Genomic DNA, 20,286 nt, shown 5'->3' with positions numbered 1-20,286 from the left:
AAATCACCAAAGCTCTTTTTTAAAAATAATTTAGCATTGCTTATATTCACTAATTTACAGAATGTAAACAGAAAATATTTTTAAAATCCCACATTGTTGAGAAATGTATAGTGAATTTAATTAATTGTGATTTTTCAGCTGTAAAACAATTACGACCATAGCTTAGGCTTTCATTCAGAAAGCCATCTAATAACCTTGTATAACACATTTTGTCCTGAGATGATTAACTAATTGCAAAGCAATTTCATGCACATTTGTTCATCTAATAATCCTATTATTCTGAGATTACAATTTTGAATGACCTTGTTTGATACCCTAACTGGAAGGCTGGTACATAGAAGAGATCAGAGTCTGATTGTTTGATTCTAGATGTTTCATTCTTCGAAAAAGGTGGCAGTTTCTTTTTCTAGTTACTCAGCATCTGCCCTCATCATTTCAGGCTTTTTTCCCTATGCCATGCATTTTACATAATTATGCTCTTCTATAAATAATTCTTAGAATTACTCTCAGAATTCAATGATAAAATACTGGATGAAACATAATGACTTCAAGTAAATCTGATTGTCACTTTTATTACAAAACGAAGGATTTTTCATCCATAAATACATACAAACTCCACATTGTGGGCATAGAAAAAAATATGTAAATCTTGATTAAAATAGTCCAAAAAAAAGAAACATTTCACTGCATTTCACTTTCAAGGAAAGAAACAATTCCAGTCAAGGCAGCGCAGTGACTAAGCTCGCCTTTATAGAGTGCTGAAGACCAAGCTACGTATGTGCTTCTCGTGAGCTCAGAGTTTCAGACAAGCTGTGTTCTCTCATTTCGAACCGTTCCTAAAGGGGTCACGTGACCCGTACAAAAGTTAAATGAACGTTAAATTCATCTTAAACCCCAAGCCTGTGGTTTAACCTCTCACACTTTTAACAGTGTGACACGAAGGTTGAGTCACTCGCTTCTTCATGAGTCACCTTCTAGACATGGCTTGACTCGCACTTGGGTATAAAATAACTCTCTGTCAATCAATCAATCTATCTATCAAGATAGACTTGCTGACCATCAAAAACTTGCTTGAGAAGCAAGAGTCACTCTTCAAGTGGTTAACACTGCTTTTTAACCCAAACCTCTTGATTGGGAGCTGTGCATTATCTGGCCTCCCTCAAAACTTCAGCATCCGGCTCGTGATTGGCCGTGGTGTGCGTTTCCATGGCAATGTCAGAGCTGGAAAGGGTAATCCTGAAGATACTGCAGTAACGGTCTCGGTAGAGGCAGGCTTTCTGTGCAAGTGGCGTGTTTGTTGATTACCAAGCGAGTGAGATGTTGCAAAGAAGGGAAGGCTTGAGGACGATGTATCGGCCGTTTGAGTTTTAGCAACACCGCACATTCCTTGGGTGCCGTTACGTGATCCGACTCCTCAGGCTTTTCCTCTTCCCCTTTGTTCCCGGAGCCCACGTAGTGCTGCACAAGGCTGGGAACGTCGGGGAAGGACTGCAGGCGAGATCTGGCCGGGGAACTGGAGTCCAGACGGAAACGTCCCAAACTGTACTCGATGCGAACGTTCGTGGGCCCTCGACCAGTTTTAACGGACAGTGTCAACATATAGAGAGGGTGGCTGCTGTCCCGTATTAGGAAAGTACCCTCAGATGCCCCCTGTAGGACAGAGTGGGCCTCACTGGCAGAGATGGCGCCCCAGTACCAACCTGGAAAAAAGGAGGGGTTATTAATACAAGTTAATGTTGGAGACTTTCTATGGATAAAAGGATGAAAATTGTTGTTAGAAAGCCACATGAGGTCATTCTACAAAGCGGGTGCATTTAAAAATGATCAATTGTTTAGCATGTACCCACCCCGTTTCCAAATTCTCATTGATGAATAGGTATTTTAGTAGGAATAAAAAGTAATAATTTACCTTTTAATTATAGCTTAATTTAACAAATTAAACAGTTTGTTAAAAAAAAAAGGCACTTGTTTTATAGAACGACACTTGATTAATGGATTTGCGGATTTATGAATGAACGCATGAATGAATCCTGTCATTTAATTTTTATTATAGATGAAACATTTTAAATTAGTATTTTACCTGAGGCATCCAAATAGGAGAAATTATTGGAGATAGATCTGAAATCTTTGCTAGGGTCCCATAAGGTAACGGTTGCGTGGATGCAGCGAGGAGAGGAGAAAGTCACCACCGGAAACCTGACCATTGGATCGGAGGTGTCTTGCAAATGAGCTGGCCTGGAAAAAAAATATGAGAACAATTTTAAGTATTTAAAAGTTGCAATCATCTTAAAATGAAACATTAAACATTGGCATATTTACATAAAAACATTTTTTTTTTTTTTTTGGTCTAAGCACCAAACACTATCTGTTCAAATATGCGCAGAAATACACATTTACAGAAATTGATTATTCAGCTTGTTCATTTAGGAACACTTAATGTTAATTCTTAACCAGTTCACAGAAACATAATGAATAATTGTGCGAGTGTTCGTATTTTTTTCTGTACCTCATATGTTATTATGGCCACATATTACTGTTATATTTTGTTAATACACATATTACTATAAAGAAAATCAATATCTTAATAGGCTGAATAATTGCGGACAGATTATAGCCTGCCTGATGTGTTTCACTGTTCCAAAAAAAACTTTTTTTTTACGTATAATAATAATAATAATAATAATTATTATTATTATTATTATTAGGAGTAATGCTAATTTGGGGGTCCATTTGTCTTTCACAGTATGCCGTCATTAACAAGAATGTGTGGTATTTCGTTAATGAGTTATTAGATAGTAATGTTATCTCTGTATTTTGTTGTGTTAATTTAATAAAGAAGGGCCGCTAAAACTCACCCTTGAACGCACAGAATCATTGTGAAGATGTCTGGTTTGATATGTGCCGGATTCCTTAAAGTTTCTTTGTTCCTGAGGCTTTTACTCGGACTTCCAGAAATAATTTGGTGTTCCGTGAGCGATGGCAAACAGTTGAAAGATATTTCTCAGTCATAGAAAGGTTGTCGAAAAGCGTCAGGAGTCTTACCGCCGACTGTCATATAAGTGCGCGACTTGTCTACGGGTTTGTTTAACAAACTACGCGAGTAGATAACACGGACATGGTTCTCGAAAACGAGCGGTGTTTCTGTTCAGCTCGTGTCCTAAAACTGAACAAGAAGCGCAACACTGCAGGGTTTGGCTTGTTCACTTCGTCTGACTTCCCAGAATTGGTTTTCTGAGAATCCCCCCGTGTTTAGCGCCTGTGACGCCATCGGCAGTGCAGCTCTGTGAAAGCCACAGAATCAATCCGCTCTTCTTTCTCATTCAAGCATACAGCAGTCTCGTGAGTAATGAACTAGCAATGGAATGATCCTTGAATGACTCATTTGGGAGTTTTATTATGGTGATGGTCGGTAATTGCTTCCTGATGTTTGTGATTGACGTTTGAGGATGAAAACGGCGTTTCTCGTGAAACCGCACGTCTAGCGTTCCAAGAACTTTCCAGGAAAACTGAGCGCCTGCCCTGAGTTAAGCCAATCAGGTCCCTCCCCTTCGTTCAGCCCCGCCTCCTTCTAGCTGTCATCGAATTAACCATTTGTTTACTTACGGAAATCAGTTTCCGAAAAAAATCAAATCCTCTTGGGACCCAGAAAAACATTTCTCGTAAAGTTGAAATGTGAACAACTGAGTAGGCCCTCACATTAGAAAGACTGCGATATTTAGTGCATATTCTATACGTTTTAACGCCTTAATCATGTCTATTTAGCCTTTCTGACGGTAAGTTTATTCTAAACGTGCGTTTTTACTGCCATCTATTGGCTATCAGGTGTATCCCATATAATTTACAGTACAGATTCCAGGAATGCCCTTTTCCTGCTGTGATTTTACCTTATACTTTATGAACAGATATTGATTTATAATAATGACCACCAAACATTTAGTGAATGTTGTTTTTATTTATTCAACAGTATGTTCATAAACGATACAAGAGAGGGCTGTAGATTTCCATTTACTAATAATTAGTTGATTTTTTTTAAGATCATCTTGCGAATGACCTTTCATCAAACCACTGAGCAACCAACAAACACAAAAACAGAAGAAAATATCCATGTGTCGTCCAATGTAGTCTGGGGAAACCATACCCTACCAATAAATAAAACACATTAAGTAATTTTACCAAGTAAAATGTGTTTTTGTTTTGATGCAACTTTGCATTGTTTCTGCTAACAGTTAATGATTTTAAATATTTCACTTGTTACACTGCAAAAAATGCTTTTTACTTAGATTTCTTTGTCTTGTTTCCAGTCATAATTAAGTGCGTTTTTGCTTACCCCACTGGCAGATGATTTGGCTTGTTTCAAGGAAAAACGTACTTAATTTTGAGTTCTTTTTTTCTGAAAACTAGACAATAATTTTTGCTTGTCTAGAAAGTCCTTCTTGATTTAAGAATTTTTAGATATTTTGCCTGGAAGCAAGACAACAAATCTAAGAAAAGCATTTTTTTGCGGTGTAGTTGCTGAATTATTCACTCGATTGGACACTCATATTCTCAATGCTGGAAAAAAATGTTGATATTTCACATACAACAATGTTTCATTTGGAATTGTTCTGATTGATAACAGAAGCTTGTGCACAAGGCTGTGTGAATACTGTGGACCATGATGTAAGTCATTGAATGAAGATACAAGACATGTTTTAAAAAACATTTGAGACATCCAAATGTAGCTATAAAATGTAAGTTTTCATATCATTTTTTAAAAATATGAATCCTAAAGTGAATCTGAATCACATCTGCAACTTTTAATACATCTGATTCTTGCTACATATCTGTTACTTAACCGACTTACTGACTCTCACGTAGCCAAGTATAACATTCTGCCTGCGTGTCACATTTGGCTCTGGCGTGTATGTGTACGTATGAGTGTACCTTTTTCTGTGTAGGATTTGTGACTGCTTCAGTTTTAAAAAAGCTTCTTCTTTTCTAATTTTAAAAACACATTTAAAATATGAGCACACTCAACACTTTTAATATGCTTAAAGTGATGTTGAGTTTTGAGTGTGTCTGCATGAGATTATGTAACAAAAATATGCTCAGAAAATGTACAGATAAAATAATTCCTGAGTTTATCTCTTAAATATATGCACATTAACACACCAAATGAATACCTAATAACACAGAGTAAAAAGAAATACAAGCCAAAGAAAGTAAAAACAATCTTTTTTTGAATTAACAACAACAAAGCACAGTATTCCAATTTTTCTTTCACACTCTCTGCAGGATGAACAAATCACCCTGCAAGCAGGCATAAAAAGGGAACTGTAGAACATTTAGGGTACAAGTGAAGTTCATTTAGCTCTTCTTCTTGCTTTCTGTCCTTCCTAGCTGTTCTCTCCACCTCCCTTGATTAGACGCTTGTTTCCTCTCTTCCCAGCAGGGCCACGAGGTTTGGCGAACGCTTGCTTGTGGGCATGCTGCTTAGGATGGACCTCATCATACAGATACTGCTCTGTCAGCTCCTCTCCACTATCAATCTCCAACTAAAATGAACATGGACACATTGTAAGTAATATGTAAGCATATTTCTGTATAAAAAGTGTCTACTGGTCATTAAAGTCAACAAGAAAAGACATTTACAATGCATTTCATTCCATACACTGTAAAAACAATTTGAGTCAACTTAAAATAATTTGTTACCTGGCTGCCTTTAAAATTTTAAATTAAGTCAACTCAAAAAAGTTTAGTCAACTTGAAATGTTAAGTTGTACTAAGTGACAAAATATATATTTGAGTTGATTCAACTTAAAATTTTAAAGCAGCTCTGTAACAAGCCCAGAAGTTTAACAAACCAAATTTTTAGTTTAGTTAGCTCAAATATCTAATTGTGATGTACAACTAAATATTTCAAGTTGACTAAACTTATTTGAGTTGACTGAACTTAAAATTTTAAGGCAGCAGGGTAACAAATCATTTTAAATTGACTCAACAAATTGTGGGGTTTTTTTGTTTTGTTTTGTTTTGTTTTGTTTTTATACAGTGTATTATGACATTTCTGAATGGAACATGATATTTTAAAAGTTTGATGTGATATGAGTTTAAAAGTGCATATAAATACAATGAATACAATAAAAATCATCTGCAGTAAATGGGTACAGTCAGAATTAACATCTTGTGAAGTGAAAAGCGGCACGCTTATAATAAACACATCCATCATTAAGACATTTTTAACTTCAAACCACTTTTTCTGGATAAAATATGATTCCTCTATTTATCATATTGCTTTATGCAGTGAAAAAAACATTCTCACTGGACCAGGAGAGAAATATGCAAAGATCAAAAACTGTTAACAAATGAAAACAGTCCAAAACAGATATAAATGGATTTTGTCAGTGGATTTTGATGTGAGGAACAAAAAAAATAGGGAAAAAAAAATTCCTTCACTAGAGGAAGTGATATTATGGATCATAGACTCATAGTTTGGTCAGAAGAAAAGGTTAGAAAGTAAAAGTATCTTATGATGAATTTGTTTTATACAAATTTGCACAAGACATTAAATGATGGACTGGATTTCCCTTGTAGATTATTATGATGGGTTTTTTTTTTATCAGCTGTTTGAACTCTCATTCTGACGGCACCCATTTACTGCAAAGGATCCATTTGTGAGCAAGTGATGTAATGCTAAATTTCTCCAAATCTCCAAATTTTGGTTGAAGTAAAAAGGTATGAATTTAAAGAACAACAATTCACAAATAATTTAATTGCCCCCTTGTCATCCAAGATGTTCATGTCTTTTTGTCTTCAGTCGTAAAGAAATTATGGATTTTGAGGAAAGCATTTCAGGATTTTTTTGCATATAATGGACTTCATTGGTGCCCCGAATTTGAACTTCCTAAATGCAGTTTAAATGCAGCTTCAAAGGGCTCTAAAAATCCCAGCCGAGGAAGAAGAGTCTTATCTAGCAAAACGATTGGTTGTTGTTTTCGGGAAAAAATTTTTTTTTATACTTTTTAAGCACAAAAGCACGTGTAGCACAGGTTCTGGGATGCACGTCCACGTGTCATTCTTGAACGATTTGTTTATTTTGAACGAATCTTTAATGTGACTCGGGAAGAACGAGTCATCTCGGGGAGTGATTCATTTAGTTGCGCATGCGCATCCTATTAGGTTCTGTACTGGAATTAGTTCACCTGTTTCGAGTCTTCAGGTTTTCTGAGTCGTTCGTTCATCTTATGGGGCTGTCACGTGACGCTGATTTTGCTAAAATGAATGAAATGACTCAAAAAGATTTGTTAATTTTGCTGAACAAAGGTCCTAGTCGGTAAAATGATCCGAACTTCCCATCACTACTACGAATCATGTCTTCGAATCACCACAAGTTCATCGTCTGTGTACTCCGACTCAAAAAGGTAGAGTATGTCGAAAAACTCCATGTTATTTTCTCCTACAACTTCAGAATCATCTGACATCATTGTACCTTTTTGTTTGTAAACTGTTTGACTTACTTGCACTTTCTTAGTCTTTGCGCGTTCACTTTGTAAACACTGGGTCTGTAGTTCCGTCTACATTCCACATGACCTTTCGACGTGATTCAATAGTACGTGAACATGCACCCCAGAGCCTGTGCTACACGAGCTTTTGTGCTTAAAAAGTATACAATTTTTTTCTGAGAGAAAAACCAAAATGAAAATGAGAAAAGACAGCGTTGTTACCTTTTTAGCCACTTCTAGATGGAAGTCCCTCTCTACTTCTTCCAGAAGTCGACTCTTACAGCTGGAATACAGCATCCTTTCTTTGATACTGCAGCTGTATCCTGGCATGGAGTATATGAACACTGGAAAATGATAGAAGAGGATATATGAATAGTTTGCATAAGTGTAACTCAAACTCTAATATGTATAAGGAATGGGGTGACTAACCCACAGACTCAAGGTAGTCTCCCTCATGTGAATGTTTGTAGAGGAAAAAGTGGTATCTGGGTGTATCAAGGGGAATCCGGCAGGGTAGATCACGGATTTCTGTTGGGCTTGTGTGCACAAGTTCAATTGTCTCCTTCTCTGTATCTAGCTTCTGTATATAGAAAACAAACGTAACATTTCGAATCAATTTGGCAAGGTAGTATCTAGTATTAATGCACTGTACATAAAAATGTGTGTGTGTCGTACTAGTTGAATGTAGTTGATGCGTCTCTCTGCGAGCTGCTTTAGAGCACGTTTGGCCTCGGCCTGTAACGGGAAGGCAAGACCCTGTAAGGTCTGATGTTTGGGGTCCACGCTGATCTCAGTTTTCACCTACGGACAAAGACACAACCAGTTTGTTACCAATTATGACCTAAACAGTTCCAGTCATTCTATGAAAAACATTTTCCCAAACAATTCCAATGAGCTACCCTGGTCATGGAAGACTTATGCCAGTTCTGTTGTTTGGATAAATTTGTTTATGCAGGTGAGAGATGGTGGATAAGAGTGGAAGGAAAAGCAAAGTATGCTGGATGAGTGTAGATGTTGTCTTTACCTACTGGGTAGTATGTGTATTTTAAAATCAAAAAGATTCAAAAGAAGTGAATTGAAGTATTTTAGGTTTTGAAGTTTTGAGGACATTGTAGTGTACAATCAGCACACAAATAGCACACATACACTACACTACGCTCAAACTAACGATAGTACTCACCTGTTTAACTCTGCCCTGCAACCACAAAGATTGAACATAGAATATATTAAAACAAGAGCTGAATCAATTCAGGGATGTACACTATATTAATAATTTTTTTTTTTTTGGTGGATATCTACAGTCTGCTCTCACCTCTGTGATTTTGATTCGCTGTAGCTCTTGTTCGGCTGCTGTTAGGGGTGCAGGAGCAGAACATGAAGTCACATGTCGCAGGTACCCTTGAAGACAAACGTCCTCCTTGGGATGGTGAAAAAAAGACACTTTGTTAATTTAGCAATTATTTCAGTTAATCAGAAATAAAAGTTTTGTTTTTTTTTAATTCTCTGATATTTGTTTTAACCAATGTAATTCATTAATAATCAAACAAACAAGTTAACATTTAAATATAGATTTATTCCCACTTCCCAGACAACCTGAAATAGTCCTCTCAGTATGTAAAAATTATAAATAGGCTCTCAACTAAATATACAACTTCCTGCCATAAAACTACAAAGTTGTTTGTTCAATATTGTATGTGTATGTACAGTGTATATTTAGTTCTGTCTGTGCTGACCATGACTGGAAATCATTTCCAAGAACATTGCCAACAGCCCCAAGTGTCCAGTTTCTAAATTAAGGAACATGGTGGTCCACTCTTGAAACTTTTTCAACTGTCAATAATCCAGCTTCAGTGTATTTGACAGCTGAAGACAGGTGGACCGAGTTAATTTATCAGCACGTCCCTCATTCTGACTTCATTAGTCCTAGTCATAGAGGTGAAATATTTAAATAAAATATTTAAAATGATAGCTAAAGCTGCCTTTGTGGATCTAAAAAAGTATAGATGAAACGGCTGACCAATTAAAATATTATTCAAGTAGTACCTCAACTGTGCCGAACATTTCATCTTTGACATGTCCACCACCAAACTCTTTCTTAACTGTGGCGCGAGTGGCAGCGTACAGCATCTTTTGCCGGACCTGTAGCAAAGGGCACGTTATCGCTTTATTAAATAAATAAAGAGTAACAAAATAAACACTCACAGCTCTAACCACAAAGGTGTGTTAAGGTTTACCACAATTCACAAGTAGGAAAAAAATGAAGGAAAACCAGGGCATTGTGGTTTTCTAAAATGTTCTGAGTTGTTAGTGTGTTCTGAATGGTTGCTAGGAGGTTGTTTAAAGGGGATGGGAAAGGGTGGGAATCTTTAGGTACCTGATGATTCGATTAAAAATCGATTTATGATTTTTCGATTATTAATCACGATTCACAGTTTTTCATCACATTTTTTGTGCACAATGGTAATCAAAAGTATTTTGATACAAAACACTCCAGTCTATAGGCTAGTCCTGACTCAAGAAGTCAGTGTTTCCTAATGACTATTATCTTCCTAATAAATAAAAAAAATTATATATTTCCCATTAGAGATGTGCCTGAATCCGAATACCGCGTTCGGAAAGGAAATGATGTATGCTACGGAAGCGCTAAAGGGAATAAATACGAGATGGGAGGAAAAATATACATTTTGATGCTTTCTCTCACAATTAAATTGTTGGGTAATTACACTGTATAGACCAATTATAGGTTTGTAAACATACGGGATGCGCGTGCATCATGGTTGCAGAAAACCCCGGAGAGATAGCCTTCATGGCTAGAGAATTACACGGATATGGTACAAAATAGTTACAGTTAAAAAGATTATAGATTATACTGATTAGATGTAATTTTCAAAATGTTCTCCACATATTACAAGAGCAATAAGCACTGTTTTTCAACGAAATTGACCTTAGATAGTGGGATAGTCTTACAGATCCGAAACAGGGATGACGTTTTTAGTGGGCGGAGCCTATCTGGTGACAGAAAATGATGGTTATCAAGTGGCAGTCTACAGAGCCATGGAATAAAAGAATAAAAAAGGGTCAATTTTATTTTGTATTTTAAAATTCTGACTTTATTCTTGCAATTCTTAAATCATATCTCACAATTATAATAAGGAAAAACAACTCATTCTCTCTTTTCCCCTTGGCTCAGAATAGGAGTTTATATCCCACACTTGTTAACAAACGTTTACCTCCACTTGTCACCAGTGTTTTTCTGCAACCACTATCTGCACGCAGCTGCAAGTGACGTAACTGTGACATCTATATAAATTGCCCACATCAGGGCAATTACCCCATGATTTACTCACCCTCAAGCCGTCCTAGCTGACTTTCTTCTTTCAGACGAATACAGTCAGAATGTCCTGGCTCTTCCAAACTTTGTAATGGCAGTGAATGGCTGTTGAGATTTTGAAGTCCAATAAAGTGCATCCATCCATCATAAAAAGTACCCCACGTGGCTCCGGGGGGTTAACGAAGGCCATTTGAAGAGAATCAATGTGGTTTTGTAAGAAAAATATCCATATTTAACAGTTACTGGAAGCGATTACCGTATATAAGGTTTTAAATATGGATATTTTTCTTATACAAACGCATCAACTCACTTCAGACCATGGGGAGCACTTTTTATGACGGATGGATGCACTTTATCGGACTTCAAAATCTCAACACCCATTCACTGCCATTATAAAGCTTGAAAGAGCCAGGTCATTTTTTAATATAACTCCGATTGTATTCATCTGAAAGATGAAAGTCATGTAAACCTAGAATGGCTTGAGGGTGATTAAATCATGGGGTAATTTTCATTTTTGGGTGAACTATCCTTTTGAAGGCCCAGGTTCAAAGACCTGTGTATGGCATGTAAATAAGATCGTTCTATTTAAATATAATAATGGTTCTTAAATGGTTTTTATCCTTCAGTTCACCAAAAAACCTTCTTAAAGCTATAAATCTGTTTTTGACTTTTTGATTTTGTTACCTGGAACCATAAGAGTGCATGTTTATTTGAACAACTAAATAAGCTGTTCCTGCTAATGAGCTGAAGCTTCACATCTTAATGTCTGGATGTTAAAACTTACTGGAGACTGGTCAGGTGACCAGGAGATGAAGAGCCACTCATAGCCTTGAGCGTTCTTGGTGTCCAGCCGGTACAGAATGTAACAGGGCTCGTGAGGGTCCAGCAGGGGGAGCAGGAAGTGGTCATAGTCTTTGTCCCAGCTCTGACGTGGCTCTCTGTATGCCCCCAGCACCAGCTGCTCTAAAACACACATAAAAAAACTCTCTCATTACAAACCTGGTGCAACCAACATCACACAACAACAATCCCAAAAATCAGTTGCGTAATGTTATATTGCATCATGTAGATCAATTTAAATGTGTTTACAAGGCTAGGCTTGGGTAATGGCCTGCTGCTGATAACAAATAAGTGAAATATTATCCATTATCTACATCCTGCTATAAAAAGCACATGACACACCTTGTATCTTACACCCAATATAGCACAAGCTGCTTAGTTCACTTAGAGACACGTACACAATAATACACATAAATTCAACCTTCAGTTATTTATATATTAAACAAGCCAGTGCTGAGGGATGTCTCATAACACAATATATTCTAGTCAATAATGAAGTGATAATCATCTCACCTTTAATAAACCAAAATATATTTAGTGTATGTTACATATGCAAGCATACACTTTGCTTTTGATAAAATTGGTCAGTGGAATATAATCAGATATGATAATATAGATACAATAATATAGATTATACAACCATAAATTATTCACATTGTAGTTTACAAAACTGTGACTAACAACTAGCCACGGGTCTCGAAGTCCACCATTTTTAAAAGCAAAAATGCTTGCGTGATTGTTTGAAAATGCATTATGCATTATAACCAGTCATAAGGGTCATTTTTTAAATAAATGGATAAATAAGCTTTCCATTGATGTATGGTTTGTTAGGATAGGACAATATTTGGCAGAGATATACCTATTTGAAAATCTGCAATCTGAGTGCAAAAAAAATCAAAAATTGCTTTTAAAGTTGTTAGCAATGTATATCACTAATCAAAAATTAAGTTTTTAAATATATATGGTAGGAAATGTACAAAATATCTTCCAACGAATTTTGGCGATAATTTGGACCCATACAATGTGTTTTTGACTATTGCTACAAATATACCCGTGCTACTTAAGACTGGTTTTGTGGTCCGGGGTCACATTTTATGGATCCCCCAAAGGGACATGGTGATGGAAAAAAGATAGACGGGAGGGAATTATATTTCAGTGCTTTTCTGTTCTCTCACACACTTTTGAGTTCCTTTGAGACCCCTGGCATTGGCTTAAAAGGAGGTCAGTATGAGGAGGGAGGAAAAAATGTGTTATGTATACATTACTTCCTATTGCATACATAATATGATGGTATTTTGAACACAATTTTAGTTGCAATCTATGTGAATATATCAAAAGTATTGCAGACAAAAACAAGGTTACACTAGCTTTAGAGTTCCATTGAGAACAACAATCAGATGTGAGTTTTAAGGGCCTTTCGCTATAAAAATGTAAATTGCCATCATAAAGTGCTCATCACAACAGTTCTGAGAAACAATTCATGCCCATGTGAAAAGCAGTTGTTCATATTTATGAGACTCTGGGTTTTATAAATTCTCTGTACAGTAACAGTGTAATGCAGTGTAACGCAATAAAAAACAGATCTTTCTATAATATTTAATTTCACTCTTTAGATAACACAAGAATGCATGAAAAACAGGACGACATATATCACTGTTGTAAGCACATTTAATGCTACAGATGTCACACCTGATCCTACTGGTTCTTCATGTCCTTGGTCTGTTGTCTCACTTTACGGACTTCACACCGATCACATCAAACTCAAGTGCATGTAACATGCTTCCTGAAACGTACCAACCAGAACACACTCTGTAACCACTGTAATGAAGCACTGGAAGGGCTCATCTTTTCTAATGGGTCATCTTACTTCCTAACCACTTTATCATTGCTTGTGAACAGTGCGCTGTTCTAGTGCATGTCCTCCAGAGCCCTACCTTCTGCTTTCAGGCATCAACACAGATTAACAGCTATGGTTCTCAGTATGCATCTCTTATCGCATCAATAATCTACTTACCAGTACATCTGCCCTCTTCCCTCCCTGCTGTCCTCAGCTTTTCTTTGTACATAAAGACATAAAAGTGCTAATTAAAAGCAGTGAGTAAATGTAAGTATATTTTATTTTATTATTTTTATTGTTTTTTTAAAAAAAAGGCTTTTGAATTCTGTTGGACATATATGCACCCTGCCATTCAAAAGTTTGGGATCAGTGAGTTATGCTTATGCTTATTAAAGTTCCATTTATTTGATCAAAAATACAGAAAAAACAGTGATGATATGAAATATTATTGCAATTTAAAATAACATTTTTCTATTTTAATATACTTTAAAATATAATTTATTTCTGTGATGCAAAGCTGAATTTTCAGCAGTGATTACTCAGTCGTCAGTGTCACGTGATCCTTCAGAAATCATTCTAATATGCTGATTTATTATCAGTGTTGAAAACAGTTGTGTGCTTAATATTTTTTTGGAACCTGTGATTCTTTTTTCAGGATTCTTTGATTTATTCAAAATATAAATCTTTTCTAATAATATAAGTCTGTACTGTTACTTTTTTAGTAATTTAACACATCCTTGCTGAATAAAAGTATTAATTTCTTTCAAAGAAAGAAAGAAAGAAAACATTTACTGACCCCAAACTTTGAACAGTAGTGTATATTGTTTCAAAAGATTTTTATTTTAAATGAATCCTCTTCTTTTTAACATTTTATTCATCAAAGAATCCTGAAAAAATATCACTGGTTCCAAAAAGGTATTAAGCAGCACAAGCTTCCAACATTGATAATAAATCAACATGTTAGAATGATTTCTGAAGGATCATGTGACACTGAAGACTGAAGTAATGATGCTGAAAATTCAGCTTTGCATCACAGGAATAAATTTTATTTTAAAGTATATTAAAATAGAAAACCACTATTTTAATTTGCAATAATATTTCACAATATTACATTTTTTTTCTGTATTTTTACATTTTTCACATAAATGCAGCCTATATATACAATCTCTTTTTTTAACAATCTTTGTCTATGAGAAGGAATTCAACATGTTTTTCAACATGAACAAAGTTTGCACTGCTGTATAAGCCTAAATGACACAACACTCCTTCTATAACTTCATAATCAAGTGCAATCACGGTCATGGCCTTGAATTCAGGCATCTAAAGGTTGTGTGGAGTGATTGAATGATTTTGCACCTAACTAAAATAAACTTTTAATGAGCACACCGTCAAAAACAGCTATCGCGTCAATAACCGTATCTAGCGCAAACATCATCCACCCACGTACACGTTACCAGTCCAAATGACCTTGGAGGGGGATTTCCTGATGGTCTTTTGCAGCAGCTGCTATTCTGAGGTTGCACACATTCCAGCTATCAGCACAGACACATACTTTCCATCAGCCTTTTACTCACCCCCTAACAACACACGTACAAAACGCTGTTTGCACATATGTGCCAATTTGAAAAGACAAACATATATCTGCCTTCCTCCTGTCTCCCTGAGTTCTGTCATACAAATACATTCATTGTAAAGATTATCACACATAAACACAATTTGGCTGAATGACTGAGTGTCTACACCATGCTGTCTACAAGGCTATAGCTCAGACGTCCTGACCATGTGGCCTGTGCCACCCACCAATAAGGGTTGAGATACACGTGTGACTCAGTCACCAGAAACATCCAAAACCGTGACTTGTTTTATCTTTCCTGAAATATCATCTCTGTGAGACTCAAAGGCACCCTACGAAGCCAAAACAACCCAGACGTCTTCATTCAGTCTAGGCGTCAAACAGACAGTATACAAGCCATATAGCAACAACCAGCCTGACGTTTCTCCATCTATGGCTACATTAGGACACAAGGTGTCAGAACAGCTGGAGCTGTCCAAAAAGGCAGAACAGTCTACCTCAGGATCAAAAATTAACGAGGGCTTGTGGCAAAAATGCTACCAAAATGAACAAAAATACCATGTATTATATATCAGACTGCATCAGATTGCTTTTACACGCTGTTTTGTGCAGGGTTGAGCCTTATAGCCAATCGAACGTGTTTCTGTTGAACTTAGGAATGCTTTGGCCAATCAGAGGCGCTTAGGTTAGTCAGCGCTGAAAATGCTGGAGTCGTTGATGAGTGTGCATGCTCATGAATTCCCTCATCATAAACAACACAGTGCAGATACGATGTAAATAAAAGATTAGTTTCATAGCTTCAGTGATTATAACAGGAGTTTTTGCATAACTTGTGCTAGAATAGGTTAACATCATGGACCAACATGTTTGTCTATTGAGCCAGAATGTGACGTGCCCAAAACAAAACAAAAATGTTTTATATTGTTTTCTATATTGATGATTATCACAATATAAAGAGCAATAATCTACAATATTGATTTTTGTCATAATATTGCAGCCCTATGAGCTCTTATTTTTTACATGTGTAATTTAGATGCAATTTTTAACAGTCTGTTGTTGTTGGTTATTGACAAAGGATACAATTTTGATTAAAGTAATTGGGTAAATTTAAGTATTTGACATTAAAGACAACATATGGTTTTTATTATAGTAAGGTGAATGTAAAAATTGCTCTTAAATATAAAAAAATGCCCCTGGAAATCAATTCCAGGGGGAAAATATTGCCTCTTAATGGAGAGTTAATCTTTGACCTTGGTCTACCTGACAGGAAATCATGTAGCTTGGACAAAACTGTCCAGCATAATTGTGTAGTGTCATGTGAAATGCAGCATACGTTTATTAAATCACTAATGGTTTAAAGCTAAAGCAAACTAGAATGTAAAATTGGCAACTAACTTGCTTCTAGAAACTTAGACCTTTCAAAAGTTTGGGGTTAGCAAGATTTTTAAAAGTTTTTGAAAGAAAAGTCTACCAAAAACAGTAATATATTGTGAAATATACTTACATTTTAAAATAACTGTTTTCTATTTGAATATATTTAAAAATGTAATTTACTCCTGTGATGGCAAAGCTGAATTTTCAGAAACCATCCAGTCTTTAGTGTCACATGGTTTTTATAAAATCATTCTAATATGCTGATTTGTGTTTAAAAAACATTTATTAGGATTATCAGTGATGAAAACACACTGTAAAAAGTGATAAGTTGATTTAATTTAAAAAAATTTTGAGACAATACGTTGCCTTAAAATTATTAAGTAAATAATACTTTTTTAAAAAATAAGCTAAGTGAATTGTCAAGTTTACTTTTTTTTTTCATTATTATTTTTTCATTATTATTAATTTCAAGGAAACGGGTTTCCTCTTTTTTAAGTTAGGTCAACAAATTTCATTTCATTCTTTGATTGACAGTTAATTAACATTAATTTAATTTATTTGAAATTAATGTCTTTTCTAACATTATAAATGTCATTTTTGATCAATTTTATGGAAAAATGTACTAATTTCTTTCAGAATAAAACAATCTTATTCACCCCAGTCTTTAGAATGCTTAAATGTTTAAGTCAAAAAGTATTTAAAATCACATTTTATTCTGGTTTATTGGACCGGAGCCATGTGAGAATACATGCACGCATCACGAAGCCAGGTTAGGTAATGACAGAGTGACTTCACTCAAATTTGATAGCGTTTTGCCCTTTCCTTCCCAGCAACTGGATCTTGTCATCTGATAGTGAGCTAACATTTCAACAGTACCTGACACTCGGCCTCGTACGCAAATGCACGCTTGCACACATGCGCTTTTATTGCAACAGAGAACAGGCCATCATTCCTTTGACCTCTGCAATCCCTTAAGGGCCATTCAGTTGCCACGTCAAATGACGTGTCATCTGACCTACGGCGGCATGTGAACGCAGAATCAAAATACATTGTGAAATGTGTTTTGTTACTATTTCCTCATGTCAGGTGACACCAGGAGGGTAAAACAACAACAACAAAAATCCCACCTAAAAATAACAATAAAAACACAACAAATATAAAATTTAAAATGAGATATTGCAATAATTAGCTTAATCGGTAAACGTCAGTGAATAAAATGACACTATATGAGATAATAGTATAAATTAACAGTACATTGTCAAATAGTTCATTTAAACTCACATTTTAAAATCTTTTTTGTCCAAGTGTCTTTGAGATGTTACTCAAGTACAGATTGAAACCATTTGAGCTCTTAACTGTTTAGAAAGTGAAAATCAAGACCATTAATTGAATGAATATTGATTTTCCACTAATAAAAGGCAGCAAAAAGTACTATAGTACAACTGTGTTTTTTGGACAAGTTACCATGGCCATACTATGTTTTTAGCCAACATATACTGCGGTATTAATTTAAGTTGACCTAGGAGTCCTATGTAAATACCATGTGGTAATTGTTTAGAATCGTTGTATTGCCATTCGTCACCCTCATTGTACCATGGTACATCATTTAATTGTCATACTGAAAGAGTCTGGAATACTACTAAAGTTTTATCCCATTTAAACGCACATATTTTCTAGTCTTCATTAAGATTAGTATGGTTAAGATTTTACAAGCAGGTAAGAACAGATGTTTAATTTCAGTGTTTAAATGAACTTGGGTTATTGGTCAACAAGTGCGCTAGCATTATTGATTCACATGATACTAACCCTGATGCCCTTACCTTTTCTGATTCATTAGATTCTCTATGAACTGAGTGAACCCCTCAGACCCTCTGCTTACTCACCGTCTCTGATCAACACCTGGAGGAGGCGGCCGTTTCCACTTCGTGCCTGGGCCAGAAACTCCCTCAGCTCCTCTGTAACCACCAGAACCAGAAACATGGCGGGTCAGTGTGGTGCCTTCCTACCCGCCACTGGACCTTCTGAAGTTGGACGAAGCTGGACGGACAGGTCGGGTCACCAGGACGATCTTCTTTTTACAAATTATCTTCAATCAGCGGACAGTGGCAGAGCTGTGTGTTATATCAGAAATGATATAAAGGCAGCAATTTCAAGTGAGAGTTTGGTGTTTGAGAGACTGTGTGCTATCCAAGCGAGAGGGCATGTGAGAGCAGCAAATGTGTGAGAGAAGGCTCCTGTAACTAGGACAGGATCGTGTGTGCTTGCAGAAGGAACCCGATCCCTCATGCCCCAAATTTAGCAGGCACACTGTCTGGCCTCGGGTAACAGCCTGACCATCCCCCAGCACGGCCCCCGTGGCCAGTTGTTTGAATCTTTTGATATGGATTTGTTAATATTGCCAAATCATGCTACTAAACCACAAATAGACTCAAAACTCATACCACCCTCTTTTGGGCAGGTGAGGAACTGCATTACTGAATGAGGTACTTTCGCAATGCTGTTATTTAGTCAGCAACTTCCCAGTATAATGATTTCAGTCACTCATTCATGGAGATTTGTTTCTTTTATAAACAATGTTCTAGGGTTTGTACAAGTTAAGCTCAAACAATTTGAGACAATTTGTTTTTCTGTGGTAACAATTTTTGATTATCATGAAACAATCACTTTACAAAAACACATGCCAAAAATGAAGCTTCTGCTAAATGTTTAAATGTACATGAAACAAAATATGAGAACCTGTGATTAAATAAACTGCATTCAACAAATGTTTTTAACATTTTCTAACTTTATTTAGCATCTTCGTTTTTATTATACAGTATTCACCTTATTTTTTTCCCGTAAGAGTGGGTGCGGCCATTTGTGAATTTTATGTGTTTGGCTTCCGGCCTCATCCGCTTCCAGCTGTTTTTAGCTGTACAAAACAGCTCGTTTTGCTGGTTGACATCGCAAACTGGTGTGTCTTACCGTATTATTTTAACACATTATCTTAATTATGAACACAATGGTTTGTAGTGCAAACAGTTTTACCATTTACTGCCCTTCCTTATTCTTCTCATTGTATTTCGCTATGCTGCCTTATGAACCTGAAGTCTAACACATTATATTTGTGCTTTTGGAAATTACTATTATCTATAATTTTACGTTTTATTTTGCATTTTAGTCACATTTTGAGTGCAAAGTATGTGTTTTCTGTAAATGTAATTGTTGCAAGTTACCGTTTTGTTCTCGGTCTTCAAAACTGAAGTAACAGCGCGAAAACAAGCAATCAGTGTAGGTTGCAGCCCCCTCTGTTGGTGAAAATTACTACTGATTCCTCTGGTGATCGAATTTTATGGAATATATTTATTTTTAACATTTTGTGAAACGGCTATTTTTGTGGAAAGCTACATTGGGGTCAAGACACCAAAAACTGTAAACAGTAAACTCATCTTGGATGGATAAAAATTTCCTCACCGGTACTTCGGGGTGTCTTGTTCAACATATTTATTTTCAAATAAAAGCAACAGAATTTATATCACATCCAATTTATTAGCCACAAAGCATCACGCCATATCTTGGATCATATAAAATGCATGTTATTGTTTTAGTACTGACCTGAATAAGATATTTCACATGAAAGATGTTTACATATAGTCCACAAGAGAAAATAATAGCTGAATTTATAAAAATGACCCTGTTCAAAAGTTTACATCCCGTGATTCTTAATACTGTGTTCTTACCTGGTCCACAGCTGTGCTTTTTTGTTTAGTGATTTGTTTTAGTTCCTAAGTCTCTTGTTTAACCCTGAATAGTTAAACTGCCTGCTGTTTTTAAGGAAAATCCTTCAGGTCCCACAAATGCTTTGGTTTTC

General features: G+C 36.0%; 2 protein-coding genes across 3 annotated transcripts; both read right to left on the bottom strand.

Annotated features, from left to right (window-relative positions):
- Positions 1 to 552: 552 nt before the first annotated feature.
- Positions 553 to 3,477, bottom strand: cish (cytokine inducible SH2-containing protein). The gene is made up of 3 exons (XM_051112680.1): positions 2,856 to 3,477; positions 2,081 to 2,235; positions 553 to 1,700 (listed from the first exon to the last, which is right to left on the bottom strand). Exons 1-3 carry the CDS (start codon positions 2,873 to 2,875, stop codon positions 1,216 to 1,218), a joined length of 660 nt encoding a protein of 219 aa, XP_050968637.1. The 5' UTR covers positions 2,876 to 3,477; the 3' UTR covers positions 553 to 1,215.
- Positions 3,478 to 5,103: 1,626 nt separating this feature from the next.
- LOC127167302 (twinfilin-2) lies at positions 5,104 to 18,467 on the bottom strand. Of its 2 annotated transcripts, XM_051113256.1 has the most exons (9): positions 18,320 to 18,467; positions 11,597 to 11,775; positions 9,525 to 9,620; positions 8,794 to 8,898; positions 8,662 to 8,676; positions 8,157 to 8,282; positions 7,911 to 8,061; positions 7,704 to 7,825; positions 5,104 to 5,534 (listed from the first exon to the last, which is right to left on the bottom strand). In XM_051113256.1, exons 1-9 carry the CDS (start codon positions 18,414 to 18,416, stop codon positions 5,376 to 5,378), a joined length of 1,050 nt encoding a protein of 349 aa, XP_050969213.1. In that variant the 5' UTR covers positions 18,417 to 18,467; the 3' UTR covers positions 5,104 to 5,375. The 2 variants fall into 2 exon arrangements, with proteins under 2 accessions (XP_050969213.1, XP_050969214.1); XM_051113257.1 differs by lacking the exon at positions 8,662 to 8,676.
- Between the last annotated feature and the right edge of the window lie 1,819 nt (positions 18,468 to 20,286).

Source organism: Labeo rohita, chromosome 6 (assembly GCF_022985175.1).
Source record: "Labeo rohita strain BAU-BD-2019 chromosome 6, IGBB_LRoh.1.0, whole genome shotgun sequence".
NCBI lineage: Eukaryota > Metazoa > Chordata > Actinopteri > Cypriniformes > Cyprinidae > Labeo > Labeo rohita.
Note: the sequence above shows the minus strand (reverse complement) of the source record. Positions and strands in the feature narration are given on the sequence as shown.